Below are 13,531 nucleotides of genomic sequence, written 5' to 3' on the forward strand. Positions count from 1 at the left end.
TGTATCCTCTACTCTCCTTTTGAGTCCCTCTAGTGAATTTTTCATTTCCAGTATTGCATTGTTCATTTCTGATTGGTTCTTTTTTATATCTTCCATTTCTTTGTTGACATTCTCACTGAGTTCATCTATTCTTCTCCCCACATCAGTGAGCATCCTTAACACTCTTTGTTTGAACTCTCTGTCAGGTAGGTTGCTCATCTCTCTTTCACTTAGTTCCTTTTCTGGGGTTTTGTCCTGTTACATTACTTGGAATGTATTCCTTTGCCTCCTCATTTTGCCTCTTTCTTTGTGCTTGTGCCTATGTGTTAGGAAGGTCAGCTACGTCTCCTGGTCTTGGATAGGTGACCTTATGTAAGTGATTCCTTAGGAGACCTGCAGGGTGCTTCCCTCAGTTCTCAACGTTCCAGGGGTGACCCCTATGTGCGCTTTGTGTGTCCTTCTGTTGTGCCCTGTTTGCCCTCCCTGTAGGCGCCCAGGGAGGGCGAGTTATGTTCCTGGCCAGCTGTTGTAATGCTCAGCTGCTTATAGTTGTTGTGGGCCCTTCAGTCTCTTTATCAGGTGTGGGGAGCCCCAGCACAGTTGGCTGCAAGTTCTAATACCACATTTGTGTTGCAGTATTTCTTTTAAGTGAGTAGGCCCCCAGCGTGGCAGATTGTTATGCTCAGGGCCTTACAATTGCTATAAGCCTCCATCCTTTAGGTCTCTTGTCCGCTCTCTGAGGATTGCAGCTGGGTGGGGCTGGACTCAGGCACGGGAGCACCCAATTGTTTCAGGCTTTGGAAGGTGGGGCAAATCCCCTATGTGGTTCTTTGAGAAGCACAAGTCTTCTGCAGCTGACAAGCCCTGCCGCCCACAGGTCCACACACACAGTCAACATAGTCCTGCCCTGTGTGTGCACCCCGACCTCCCAAAGCAGACCCAGTTTCTCCACGGTGGGAGCCCCACACACTCCAGCACTGACCCACACTCTCCACCTGCTCCTTGTGCCCACCCTACCCCACGGAAGTGGGCTCAGTTGCCAGGCTGCAGAGAATCCAGTCACCAATCTATGCAGGCCCCCAAGTTGCCTGAGGGCTTGTTGTTTGGTGGGGCCAGTCTCTAGGGTGGGCTGCCTGCCGTGGCTGTGCTGGATTAAGTCGGTGCTCTAGTGGGTGGGGCAGACCCTGGGCTAGCAGGCCTCAGGATGAACTCCAATGGCGTCTGTGTCAGCACGCCCACACCAGGCCACAACAATGCCCCCTGTGAATGTCCCAGTCCCTGGAGAGGTCTCACCTCTCACCAAGGTGCACTCAGGGCCTGTTAGGTGAGTCTCTTTTCCCCAAAGCACTGTGCACCTTTCTTTGTGGTGAGTTTAGGTTGCTTTCTGAAAGGGGTGAGTTTGTGCGTGGGCCCTTTAAGAGCCGGTTTTAATTTCTTTGTAAACCAGCTTTTCCGGGGGTTCTCCCCATTGTTTTAGTAGCAGGCAAAGTCAGATATTATGCCACTCGTCTGGATTGTGTTGGGTCCACAAAATGCCCACAGCAGTGGCGCTCCCCGGCTCAGGGCCCCGCTCCTCCAGGGAGGGCTGCATACCTGTCGGCTGCTCCCAGGCGGCTGTGACCCTGATGGCTTGTGAAGGCGGCGTTTTTCCTCTCCAGAAGGGAGTTTTCTGCCTCTTCCACCTCAATTGGGATTGTCCGTTGCTGCAGGAGTTCCTCTTATCCAGTTTTCAGTTCTGTCTCGGGTAATTTTTCCACGAGTAGTTGTAACTTGGCTGTGTCCGCGGGAGGAGGTGAGTTCAGAGTCTGTCTACGCCGCCATCTTGACTTCTCTCTCTCTCATTCTTTTGATGTTGTCTTTCTCAGAGCGGAAGTTTTAATTTTAATGAAGTTCAGCTTATCAATTATTTTTTTCACGCATTGTGCCTTTGGTGTTTTATCTAAAAAGTCATTGCAGTACTTAAGGTCATGTAGGTTTACTCCTTATTCTAGGAGTTTTATAATTTTGCAGTGTACATTTAGATCTATGATCCATTTTGAGTTAATTTTTGTGAAGTATGTAAAGTCTGTGCCTACATGCATTTTTTTTGCGTGTGGAAATCCATTCATTCTAGCACCTTTTATTGAAAAGACTATCAATGCTCCATTGTTTTGCCTTTGTTCTGTTTTCAAAGATCAGTTGACTATATTGTTGTAGGTCATTTTCTGGGGTCTCTATTCCATTTGATTGATCTATTTGTCTGTTCTTTTGCCAATACCACACTATCTTTGTTACTGTAGCTAAGTAAGTCTTGAAGTCAGATAGCGGCAGTCCTTGGACTTTGTTCTTCTCCTTCAATATTGAGTTTGCTATTCTTGGTCTTTTGCCTCTCCATATAAACTTTGGAGTAATTGTGTTGATATCCACAAGTTAACTTGGTGAGAATTTGTTCTGAATTGCATTGAATCAATAGAAGTTGGGGAAGAGTTGACATTTTGACAATATTGAGTCTTTCTATCTGTGAACATGGACTATCCATTTACTTAGTTTTTGTTTGATATCTTTCATCAGAGTTTTGTAGTTTTCCTCATAGAGATCTTGTACATATTTCACTAGATTTATACCTAGGTATTTCATTTTTTGGGGTGCTAATGTAAATGACATTGTGTTTTAAATTTCAATTTCCACTTGTCCATTGCTGGTATACAGGAAAGAGAATGATTTTTATATGTTAACCTTGTATCCTGCAAACTTGCTATTTAAACCATTTTCACGTGTATAGTTCAGTAGTCTTAAGTACATTCATATTGTTGTGTAATCTATCTCTAGGAGCCTTTTCATCTTGCAAAACTGAAGCCTTATGCCTGTTATACCACAAATTTAAAAATGTGGTAAAATATACATAACATAAAATTTACTATTTTAACCATTTTTTTACTGATCTTTTCTGTTTATTTTTTTTAAGTAGAAGCTAATTGAGGAAAACATCTATATTCAATTTTCCCTTTATTTTTGTAGATTCTTTTTTTTTCCAGATTTACCAGTGAGTTTTATACTTTCATAATTTTTCCTGTTGCTAATTAGTGTCCTTTTGTTTCAGCGTGAAGAACTCCCTTTAACATGACTTGTAAGGTCGGTCTAGTGGTGATGAACTCCCTCACCTTTTGTTTGTCTGGGAACCCCTTTATCTCTCCTTCAATTCTGAAGGACAGCTTTGTTGGATATAGTATTCTTGGTTGGCAGGTTTTTTCTTTCAGCACTTAGAATATTTCATCCCACTCCATTCTGGCCTGCAATGTTTCTGCTGAAAAATCCACTGATAGTCTCATGGGATTCCTTTGTATATAAGAAGTTACTTTTCTTTTATTGCTTTTTAAGAGTTTCTCTTTGTTTTTAACTTTTGGCAATTTAATTATTGGGCAATTAATTTAATTATAATGTGTCTTTGTGTGGGTCTCTTTGAATTCATCTTTTTTGGTTTTCTTTGGGCTTCCTATATCTGGATGTCTGTTTCTTTTCCCAGGTGAGAGAAGTTTTCAGCCGTTATTTCTTCAGGTAAGCTTTCTGCCGCCACCCCTCCTTATTCGGGGACCCCTGTGTTGCACATATTGGTCTGCTTCATGGTATCCCATAAGTCCCTTAAGCTATCTTCACTCTGATGCATTCTTTTTTCTTCTCTGATTGGATGAATTCTACTGTGCTGTCTTCGAGATCACTGATCCTTTCTTCTGCTTGATCTAGTGTCCTTTGAACCCCTCTCTTGAATTTTTTACTTCAGTTATTGTATTATTTAGCTCTGTGATTTCTGTTTTAACCATTTTTAAATGTACAGTTCAGTGGCATTAAGTACATTCACTTTATTGTGCAACAATCACCACCATCTGTCTCTAGGACTTTTTTTCATCTTCCCAACCTGAAACTCAGCACCCGTTAAACATTAACTCCTCATTCTCCCATCCCCTCAGCTCCTTGAAATCACCATTGTACTTTCTGTCTCTATGGATTTGGTTACTCTAGGTGCCTCATATAAATGGAATTATACAGTTTTTTTTTGACTGGCTTATTTTACTTTGCATAATGCCCTCAATGTGCATCCATGTTGTATCATGTGTCAGACTTTTCTCCTTCTAAAGGCTGAGTAATATTCTATCGTGTGGAATACATATGGAAAAATATAAATTTCATTTTGTTTATCCATTCATCTGTTGCTTCTACCTTTTGGCTATTATGAATAATGCTGCCATGAACATGAATGTACGTGTACTTGTTTGAGTCCCTGCTTTCAATTCTTTTGGCTGTATACCTACAAGGGGAGTTTCTGGATCATATAGTAGTTGTATTTATAATTTTTTGAGGAATTGTCACACTGTTTTCCATAGTGGCTGTACAATTTTTCGTTTCCACCAGCTGTTCACAAGGGGTCCAGTTTCTCCACATTCTTGCTAATGCATATTATTTTTATTTTACTTTATTTTTTATGACTATAATCTTCCTAATGGGTATGACATGGTATCTCATTGTGGCTTTGATTTGTGTTTCCCCTAATGATTGGTGGTGTTGAATATCTTTTCATGTGTTTCTTGCCGTTTGTATATCTTATTTGGAGAAATGAGTATTCAAGCACATTTTTAATCTTAGTGCTTCTTATTTATGTCTTTTCTGATTTCATGCCTTTGATTTGGTAAAAACTATTTCACTGTAAAAATATGTAACTTTTTGGTTTATTTTCTGGGTCCCTTGTATATGATCTTTCTTAATTTGGAATATTTAATCAGCTTTAAGTCACATTTTTTTTGACCACACTGCAATAAATTTAAGGAAATCATTATGCACATATGGTCTTTCTTTTTTTCTGCTACACTTTCTGACCTTATTATACAATAATGTTATTATGTCTGTATCATCATAGTTTATAACATTTCCATCCTGTTATATAACTATGATTTCCACAGTTGTTTTAGCCTTTATATTTAGGTTTATTTAATGCTCATTGCTAGGCCTTTTACCTCAACTCTATTGATATATTTATTGGGAGAAGTTTGTTTGCCTTTTGTGACAGGCGCATGCAAAATATTTTCCTTGAGTTTTTGCTTGTAAATATTCTCTATATTTGAATGACAGTTTTGCTGGGTGTAAAATTCTGGCTCCACACTTTCTTTTCTTGAAGATTTTTTTAGATATTGTTTTTCAGTCTTTTAATATTGAATACTGTTGTAAAAAATTCTCAAGCCAGCCTTCTTTTCTTCCCTTATGCCCAACATGATTATTTTCTTTTTGCTCATATGCCCATAGTATTCTTTCTTTGTCTTAGATATCCAATAACTTTAGTAGAATATGTCTCAGTTTTAATTATTATCAGGTATTCCTGAATACAGTGTACTTTCTGGTCTGTTGTTTCAAATCTTTTATTTCAGGTAAGTTTTCTTGAAGTATATCTTTGATTATTTTTTGGTGTATTTGTTCTGTTTTCTTCAGGAATAGCAAATTTTGTCTAAGCTGAATACTTCTCCCTGCCCTTTTTTTGGTCTTTCATAACTTTCTGTCTGTTTCAAATTAAGTGTTTTCAAGATTTTTTATAGGAGTACACAGTGATGACTCATCTTTGCATAAGTGAATCTTATGAAATAACCTGAACAAATGTTTAGTCAGGTTTAAGACACAGTTATTAACTGTTTTTTTTCTTTCTTCAGGTTCTCAAAACTCATTTCTACAAATTATATTTCCAGAGAAAATCCAAGCAAATACAAGTGATAATTCAGAAATAGAAGACGTAAGAGATATTTTCTGCCATCAATATTATTATATGATATTTCTTATTTTTATTACATAGCAATGAAATATATCAAGCCCATTATACAGTCATGTGTCCCTTAACATCAGGGATACGTTCTGAGAAATGCATCATTAGATGATTTCATAGTTGTGTGAACATCATAGAGCATACTCAGACGAACCTAGATGGTATAGACTACTGCATATCTGGGCTATATGATACTAACCTAATGGGACCACTGTTGTATATGCGATTCGTCATTGACCAAAACATTCTTATGTGGCACATGACTTTAGTATCAATATAAGTATCCAATATTACTACTGATAAGGAACTTAAAGTTTTGATAGTAAAAGCAAATATATAAGTCAGACTGTTCTATTTTGTCTAACATTTGCCATTTCCTCACGGTAAAACTATTTTTAAAAGTTCAAATACTGATAATAATTTAGAAGAATTAGGATCTTATCTGAGTGATGTCTAGATAATTCAGATGAAGAGAATAATTCCCTCCAAAATGATTGAGGAGAATCTCTTTTAACTAAAACCTCGTTCCTGAATCTCCCGCTCCTTGCCCCTACGAGTTCTGAGAGAAGAAAACCTTTATTCTATTATTTTTGTTAGAAAGAGAGATAGTGTATCTTATTCATTGATTTATTTAACAAATATTTATCTGGACTTGTCATGTGCATAACTATATGCTAAGTGTCTTAGGGGATAAAAAAACAAATATATAGTAAAGCAAACCTTGCTTGTAAGTAGCCAATCTTTTGATAACACTTTAATGGTTTTATTGAGATTTAATTTACACACCACAGAATTCACCACTTGTAAGCGGCTCGATGTTTATTAGTACATAAATAGAATTTTGTAAATACTACCACAGTCTTGTTTTAGAACATTTCTATTGCTTAAAAAGTTCTCTCATACCTATTTGCAGTTCATCTCTGCTTTTGTCCCCAGCCCTTGGCAACCACTAATCTGTTTTCTGTTACTATAATTTTGGCTTTTCTGGACATTTCATATAAATGGAAGCCTATGATATGTAGGCTTTTGCATTGGGCTTCTTTCACTTAGGTTTATCCATTTCGTAGCATTTGTCAATAGTTTATTAATTTTTATTTCTTAGTAGATGTGGTTCTTAGTAGATGTGGATAACACATTTTGTTTATTCATTCACCAGTTGATGGACATTTAGATTGTTTTCAGATATTGGCTATTAAATTCTGCTATGTACATTTACATGTGGACATATATTTTCCTTTCTCTTGGGTAGATTCTTAGGAGTGAAATTACTGTGTCATATGGTAAGTCTATGCTTAACATTTTAAGAAACTGCCAAACTGTTTTCCATAGTGACTATACCATTTTACATTTCCCATCAGCAATAGATGAGGGTTCCAGTTTTTCCACATGCTTGTCAACACTTGACGTTGCTCTCTTTTTGATTACAGTTATTCTGTTGGGTGTGTAGTGGTGTCTCATTGTGCCTTTAATTTGCGTTTCTCTAATGAAAAATGATGTTGAGTGTCTTTCGTGAGCCTATTAGCCATTTATATTTCTTTTTTGGTGAAATGTCTATTCAAATCACATGCCCTGGGCCGGCCCCGTTGCTTAGCAGTTAAGTGCGCGCAGTCCGCTACTCTTGGCCCGGGTTCAGATCCCGGGCATGCACCGATGCACCGCTTCTCCATCCATGCTGAGACCGCGTCCCACATACAGCAACTAGAAGGATATGCAACTGTGACATACAATGATCTACTGGGGCTTTGGGGGAAAAAAAAAGGAGGAGGATTGGCAATAGATGTTAGCTCAGAGCCGGTCTTCCCCAGCAAAAAGAGGAGGATTAGCAAGGATGTTAGCTCAGGGCTGATCTTCCTCACAAAATAAATAAATAAATAAATAAATAAATAAAAAATTAAATAAATAAATAAACAAATAAATAAATAAATAAATACTGTTAAAAAAATCATATGCCCCATTTTTAAATTGGCTTGTTTCTCTATTTTTGAATTCTAAGAATTCATTATATATTCTAGATACATATTCTTTATCAGATATGTGATTTGCAATTATTTTCTCCCAATTTGTGTCTTTTCATTTTCTCAGTGGCATTTTTTGAAGCACAAACATTTTCAGTTTAATGATGTAACATTTATCAACTTTTATTTTTATGAATTTTGTTTATGTTGTTGTGTTTAAGAGCTCTCTTACGGACTGAATTATGCCCCCTCGCCTCTGAATTCATGTGTTGAAGCCCTAATTCCCAATATGACTGTATTTGGAGATGAGGTCCTTAAGGAGATAATTAAGGTTAAATGAGTTTATAAGAGTGGGGCCCTAATGTGATAGGACCTGTGCCTTATAAGAAGAGGAAGAGACACCAGAGATGTCTCTTTCTCTCCATGTGTGCACAGAAAAAAAGGCAATGAGAGGACACAGCAAGAAGGCAGCTGTCTGCAAGCCATGAAGGGAGGTCTCACCAGAAACCAACCCTGATAGTACCTTAATCTTGGACTTCTAGCCTCCAGAACTGTGAGAAAATAAATTTCTGTTGGTTAAGCCGCTGCCTGCAGATATCCAGTTTTTCCAGCACCATTTGTAGAAAAAGCTATCCTTTCCCCACTGAATTGTCTTGGCACCTTTGTAGAAGCTCAAGTAACCAAAAATGTAAGGGCTTATTTTTGGACTCAGTTCTCTTCCTTTGATCTATATGCCTGTCCTTGCACCAAGACCCCCATCCACTGCCTTGATTGCTGTGCTTTTATGGTAAGTTTTGAAATTTGGTGGTGTAAGCCCTTCAGTCTTTATTCATCTTTATCAAAATTGTTTTGACTGTTCTAGGTCCTTTGCATTCCCATACATAATTTGGGAGCAATTTTTCAGTTTTTACAAGAAAGGCTATGTGGATTTTAATAGAGATTACATTGAATTTATAGATCAATTTGGGGATAATTACTCTCTTGACAATATTGAGTGTTGTAATCCATGAACATGGGATATCTCTCTATTTATTTAGATCTTTAATTTCTTTCATGTGTTTGATGTCTTTCAATGTATAAGACGTTTACTTCTTTGTAAATTTATCTCTAAGTATTTTATTTTTCATGCTATTGTGAATGAAAATGCTCCCTTACTTTGATTTTTCAGATTGTTCGTTGCCAGTATATAGAAATAGAAATACAAATTGATTTTTGTATATTGGCCTTGTATCCTGCCACTTTGCCTAACTTGTTTATTAGTTGTATTTTTTTTCAAGTGTATTTCTTAGGAGTTTCTGCAAACAAGATCATGTCATCTGTGAACAAAGACAGTTTTACTCTTCATTTTCTGTTTGGATTCCTTTGGTGTCTTATCTTTACCTTCTTGCAATGGCTAAAGCAACGTTGAACAGAAATGATGAGATCAGACATTCTTGCCTTGTTTCCATGTTGGGGGAAAGCACTCAGTCTTTCAACATTAAGTTTGATACTAACTATGGGATTTTTGTAGGAGCCTTTGTCAAGTTGAAGATGTCCTTTCTATTCCAAATTTCTTGAGTTTTATTGTGAATGTGTATTCGATTTTGTCAAATGCTTTTTCTGCATCTATTGAGATGATTATGTGTGTTTTTGTCCTCTATTCTATTAATGTGGTATGTTACATGAGTTGATATTTAGATGTTAAACCATTCTTGCATTTCTGGGATAAAATCTCACTTGGTCATAGTGTACAATTCTTTTTATATGTTGTTGGATTTGGTCTGCTGATATTTTATTAAGGAGTTTTGTGTCTTTGTTAAAGAGGGATATTGGTCTGTAGTTTTGTTTTTTGGTAAAGTCTGGCCTTAGTTGTTGTATAATTGGATAACCAGGGTCATTCTGGCCTCATAGAATGAGGTGGGAAGTGTTCCTTCCATCTCTGTTTTCTGAAAGAATTGGTAAGGATTGATATTATTTCTTCTTTAAATATTTGATAGCACTCACTATTGTTTCCATCTGGGCCTGGGCTTTTCTTTGTGGGAAGATTTATAATTGTTAGCATAATGTTTAGTTGTTACAGGTCTATTCAGATTTTCTATTCTTGAGTAATTTTGATAATTTGTGTCCTTCTAGAAATTTGGTTATTTTATGTAAGTTGTCTAATTTATTGGCATAAAATTTTACCTAATATTTCCTATAATCTTTTAAATTCGTCAGGGACAGTAGAGAAGTACACTTTTTATTTTTGATTTTGGTAATCAAGTCTCATTTTTTTTGATTAGTCTAGCTAAAAGTTTGTCAATTTTGGTGGTTTTTTCAAAGAACAAATTTCTTGTTTCCTTGATTTTCTTTGTTGTTTCTCTGTTTTCTTTTTCATTGATTTCTGCTATACTTTTTATTGTTTCCTTTCTTCTGCTTGCTTTGAATTTAGTTTATTCTTATTTTTTCCAATGTCTTAAGGTAGAAATTTAATTTATTGATTTGAGACCTTTCTCTTTTTCTTATATAGGTATTTAAAACTGTACACTTCCCTAAAAGTATTATTTTCACTTCATTCCATAAATTATGCTATGGTGTGTTTTCCTTTTAATTCAGTTCAAAATATTTTCTAATTTTCTTTGTGATTTTTTTCTTTTATCCATGAGTTTAGAAGTTGGTTAATTTTTGAATATTTGGGAATTTCCTAGATTTCTTTCTGTTGTTGATTCTAATTTAATTCTGTTGAAGTAGGAAACATACTTTTATGACTTCAATCCTTTTAATTTCTTGTTGCTTGTTTTGTGGCGTAGAATATGGTCTATCATGGAGAATATTTCATATGCACCTGAAAAGAATACGGATTCTGCACTTGCTGTGCAGAGTATTCTCTATGTCAGTTAGGTTGTGTTGGTTAATAGTTTTCTTCAAAGTTTCTTTATGCTTGTTGATTTTCTGTCTAGTTATTCTGTCTCTTATTGTGAGTGGAGTATTGAAATTTCTGACACAATTATTGATTTGTCTATTTCTACTTTCAATTCTGTTAGTTTTTCTTTCATGTATTTTTTGAGGCTTTGTTAATAGATGTGTACATTTAAAGTTTTTATATCTTTTGTATGTATTGACAAATTTATTTTTATGAAATATGACTCTTTCTTTTTAGTAATGTTTATTGTCTTTAAGCTTGTATTGTATGACATCAATATAGCCCCTCTTATGGTACTATTGTCATGGTATCTCTTTTTCCATTCATTTATCTTGAACCTTTTTGTGTATTTGAATCTGAAGTGTGTCTCTTGGAGACAGCACATAATTGGATGTTAGTATTTTATACATTGTGCCAATCTATTTCTGCCTTTTGGTTGAGGTGTTTAGACCTTTCATATTATGGTCAGCTATTTGTATGGTTGGATTTACATTTACCATTTTGTTATTTTTAAAACTTATTTTTTTTTGTGGTCGCTGTGGGTATTATAATATGAATCTTAAGTTATCACAATTTACTTTAGATTAATACTAACTTAATTTCAGTAAAATATAGAAACTTTGCTCCTATGTAGTGGAATTCTGTCTGCCTCCTTAGTGCTGTTCTTGTCATATGTATTGCATTTATATTTGTTATAAACTCAATTATACATCATTATAATTATTGCTTTTTACAATGTTCTATTTTTTAAAGAAATTAAGAGGAGAAATAATAAAAAATATTCATAAATCCTTTAAAAAATTTAATAAAATCTTTTATATTAACTCATACATTTACCAGTTCTGGTTCTTTGAGTTACCATCTTGTGTTATTTCTTTTCATCATAAAGGAATTCCTTTAGTATTTCTTGTAAGGCAGATCTTTATTTCACCTTCATTTTGGAAGGATAGTTTTTGTTGGATACTGGATTCTTGGTTGGCAGAGTTGTTTTTTCTTTCAGTAATTTGTTTTTAATGTCTCTTTTCACTGCCCTCTGGCCTCGTTATTTCAGATGAACAACCTGCTGTTAATTGTATTGATGTTTCCTTGTATACAATTGAGTTGTTTTTCTCTTGATATTTTCAAGATTTTCTCTTCATGTTTGGCTTTCAACAGATTAAACATGATGTATCTTGGTATCTTCTTGTATTTTTTCTGCTAGGGATTTGTTGAGAATTTGGATGTGTTGGTTAATGTTTTTCATCAAATTTTGAATGTTTTTGGACATTATATCTTCAAATACTTTTTGTGACTCTCTTTCTTTCCTCCCCTTCTGGGACTCAAATTACACATATGTTGGTATACTTGATGTTGTCTTAAAGGTTTATGAGGCTCTATTAATTTTTATTCATTTTTTTTTGTTTTTCAGAATAGATAATTTCTGTTGCCCTACTTTCAAATTCACTTATTCTTTCTTTTGACATCTTTGATCTGCCGTTGAATTTCTTTAATGAATCTTGCATTTAATTATTGTTTTCTTCTACTCCAGGATCTCTATTTTATTTTAAAAAATTTCTGTGTCCTCATTGAGAATTTTAATTTGTTGATTCATTGTTGCCATATTTTCCTGTGATTCTTTAAACATAGATTCCTGTAGTTCTTAAAACATATTTATAGTAGCTGCTTTGAAATCTTTGTCTGCTAAATCCAATATCTGGGGACACTCAAGTTTTTATTGACTGATTTTTTTTTTTCCTGAGAATGGGTCACACTTTCGTGGTTCTTTGCATGTACTATAATTTTTTGTTGAAAACTTTATATTTTAGATAATATAGTAACTCTGAATTCTGAATTTTTTCCTTTTGAAGGTTGTCCTATTGCTGTTTGTTGTTTGTTTAGTAACTTGCCTGGGCTAAATCTCTTAAATCGGTCTTCTCCGTGTTGTGCTGCTGCACCTATTTTTTTCTGTAAGCCTGGTGTCCTAGAGGTTAACCTTGTGTCTCTGCAGTTCAGTGTTTGCCAATTTTTGGATGAAAGTTGCACTCAAACTGATTGATCCATTTAATGAAAACCCATCCTTTGCTCACTGCATAGTATTGTTACTTTGGTCATAAATCAGATGACTGTATATGTCTGGTTCTCTCTTTGGACTCTTTATTCTGTTCTATTAGTATGTTTGTCTATCCTTGCACTAGTACTACATTGTCTTAATTACTCCATCTTTTTAGTAGATCTCCATCTTCTTTGTTGTTTTTCAAAATTATTTGGCTATTCTTGGTTCCTTATATTTTTTAATGCATTTTAGAATCAGCCTTTCAATGTCAACCAAATAAATGCCTGCTGGAATTTTGAGTAGGATTAAATTGAATCTATAGATCAATTTGAGGAGAAGTGACACCTTTCTGTTAGTGAGTGTCTTCTAATCTACAAACATGATACATCCCTCCACTTATTTAGATCTTATTATAAGATCTTATATCTTATATCTTATAAGATATAAGAGAAATAAAATTTCTTTTCATGATTTTTTATAGTTTACAATCAGAAGTCTTTCAAATATTTTCATTAGATTTTTTTCTTGGTATTTAATGTTTTTTGATACTGTTAGAAATGGTGTCATTTAAAAATTTTATTTCCTATTTGTTGCTGATATAGAGAAATACAATTGATTTTTATATATTGATCTTATGTTGACAACTTTGACACATTCCTTTATTGTCTTAGAGTTTTCCTGGTAGAAAGATTAATGTGGAAGTAGTTTATTTGTGAGGTGATCCTAGGAAACACCAGTGGTGGGAAAGGGAGACAGGGCAGGAAAGGCAGCATGTAAACGGTATGTTATCAAACTAGTTACTACTGTGGCTAACTGGAACATAATCATGTTGGAAAACTCTGAGATTCAGTAGAAAAGCACATCAGAATTCAAACAAGGGACAAAGGAACTGGGACATTTATATT

General features: G+C 35.1%; 1 protein-coding gene across 1 annotated transcript in view; it reads left to right on the top strand.

The window, feature by feature from the left end:
* Nucleotides 1–5,581: 5,581 nt before the first annotated feature.
* ADAM32 (ADAM metallopeptidase domain 32) overlaps nucleotides 5,582–13,531 on the top strand; it is a gene marked incomplete at its 5' end in the record, with an annotated part of 181,699 nt that continues 173,749 nt past the window's right edge. The window contains one exon of the mRNA XM_087418258.1: nucleotides 5,582–5,728. Within this exon, the coding sequence (XP_087274384.1) occupies nucleotides 5,582–5,728 (147 nt within the window). The remainder of the gene's footprint in view (nucleotides 5,729–13,531) is intronic.

Source organism: Ceratotherium simum, chromosome 28 (assembly GCF_057802395.1).
Source record: "Ceratotherium simum simum isolate JZ-2026a chromosome 28, ASM5780239v1, whole genome shotgun sequence".
NCBI lineage: Eukaryota > Metazoa > Chordata > Mammalia > Perissodactyla > Rhinocerotidae > Ceratotherium > Ceratotherium simum.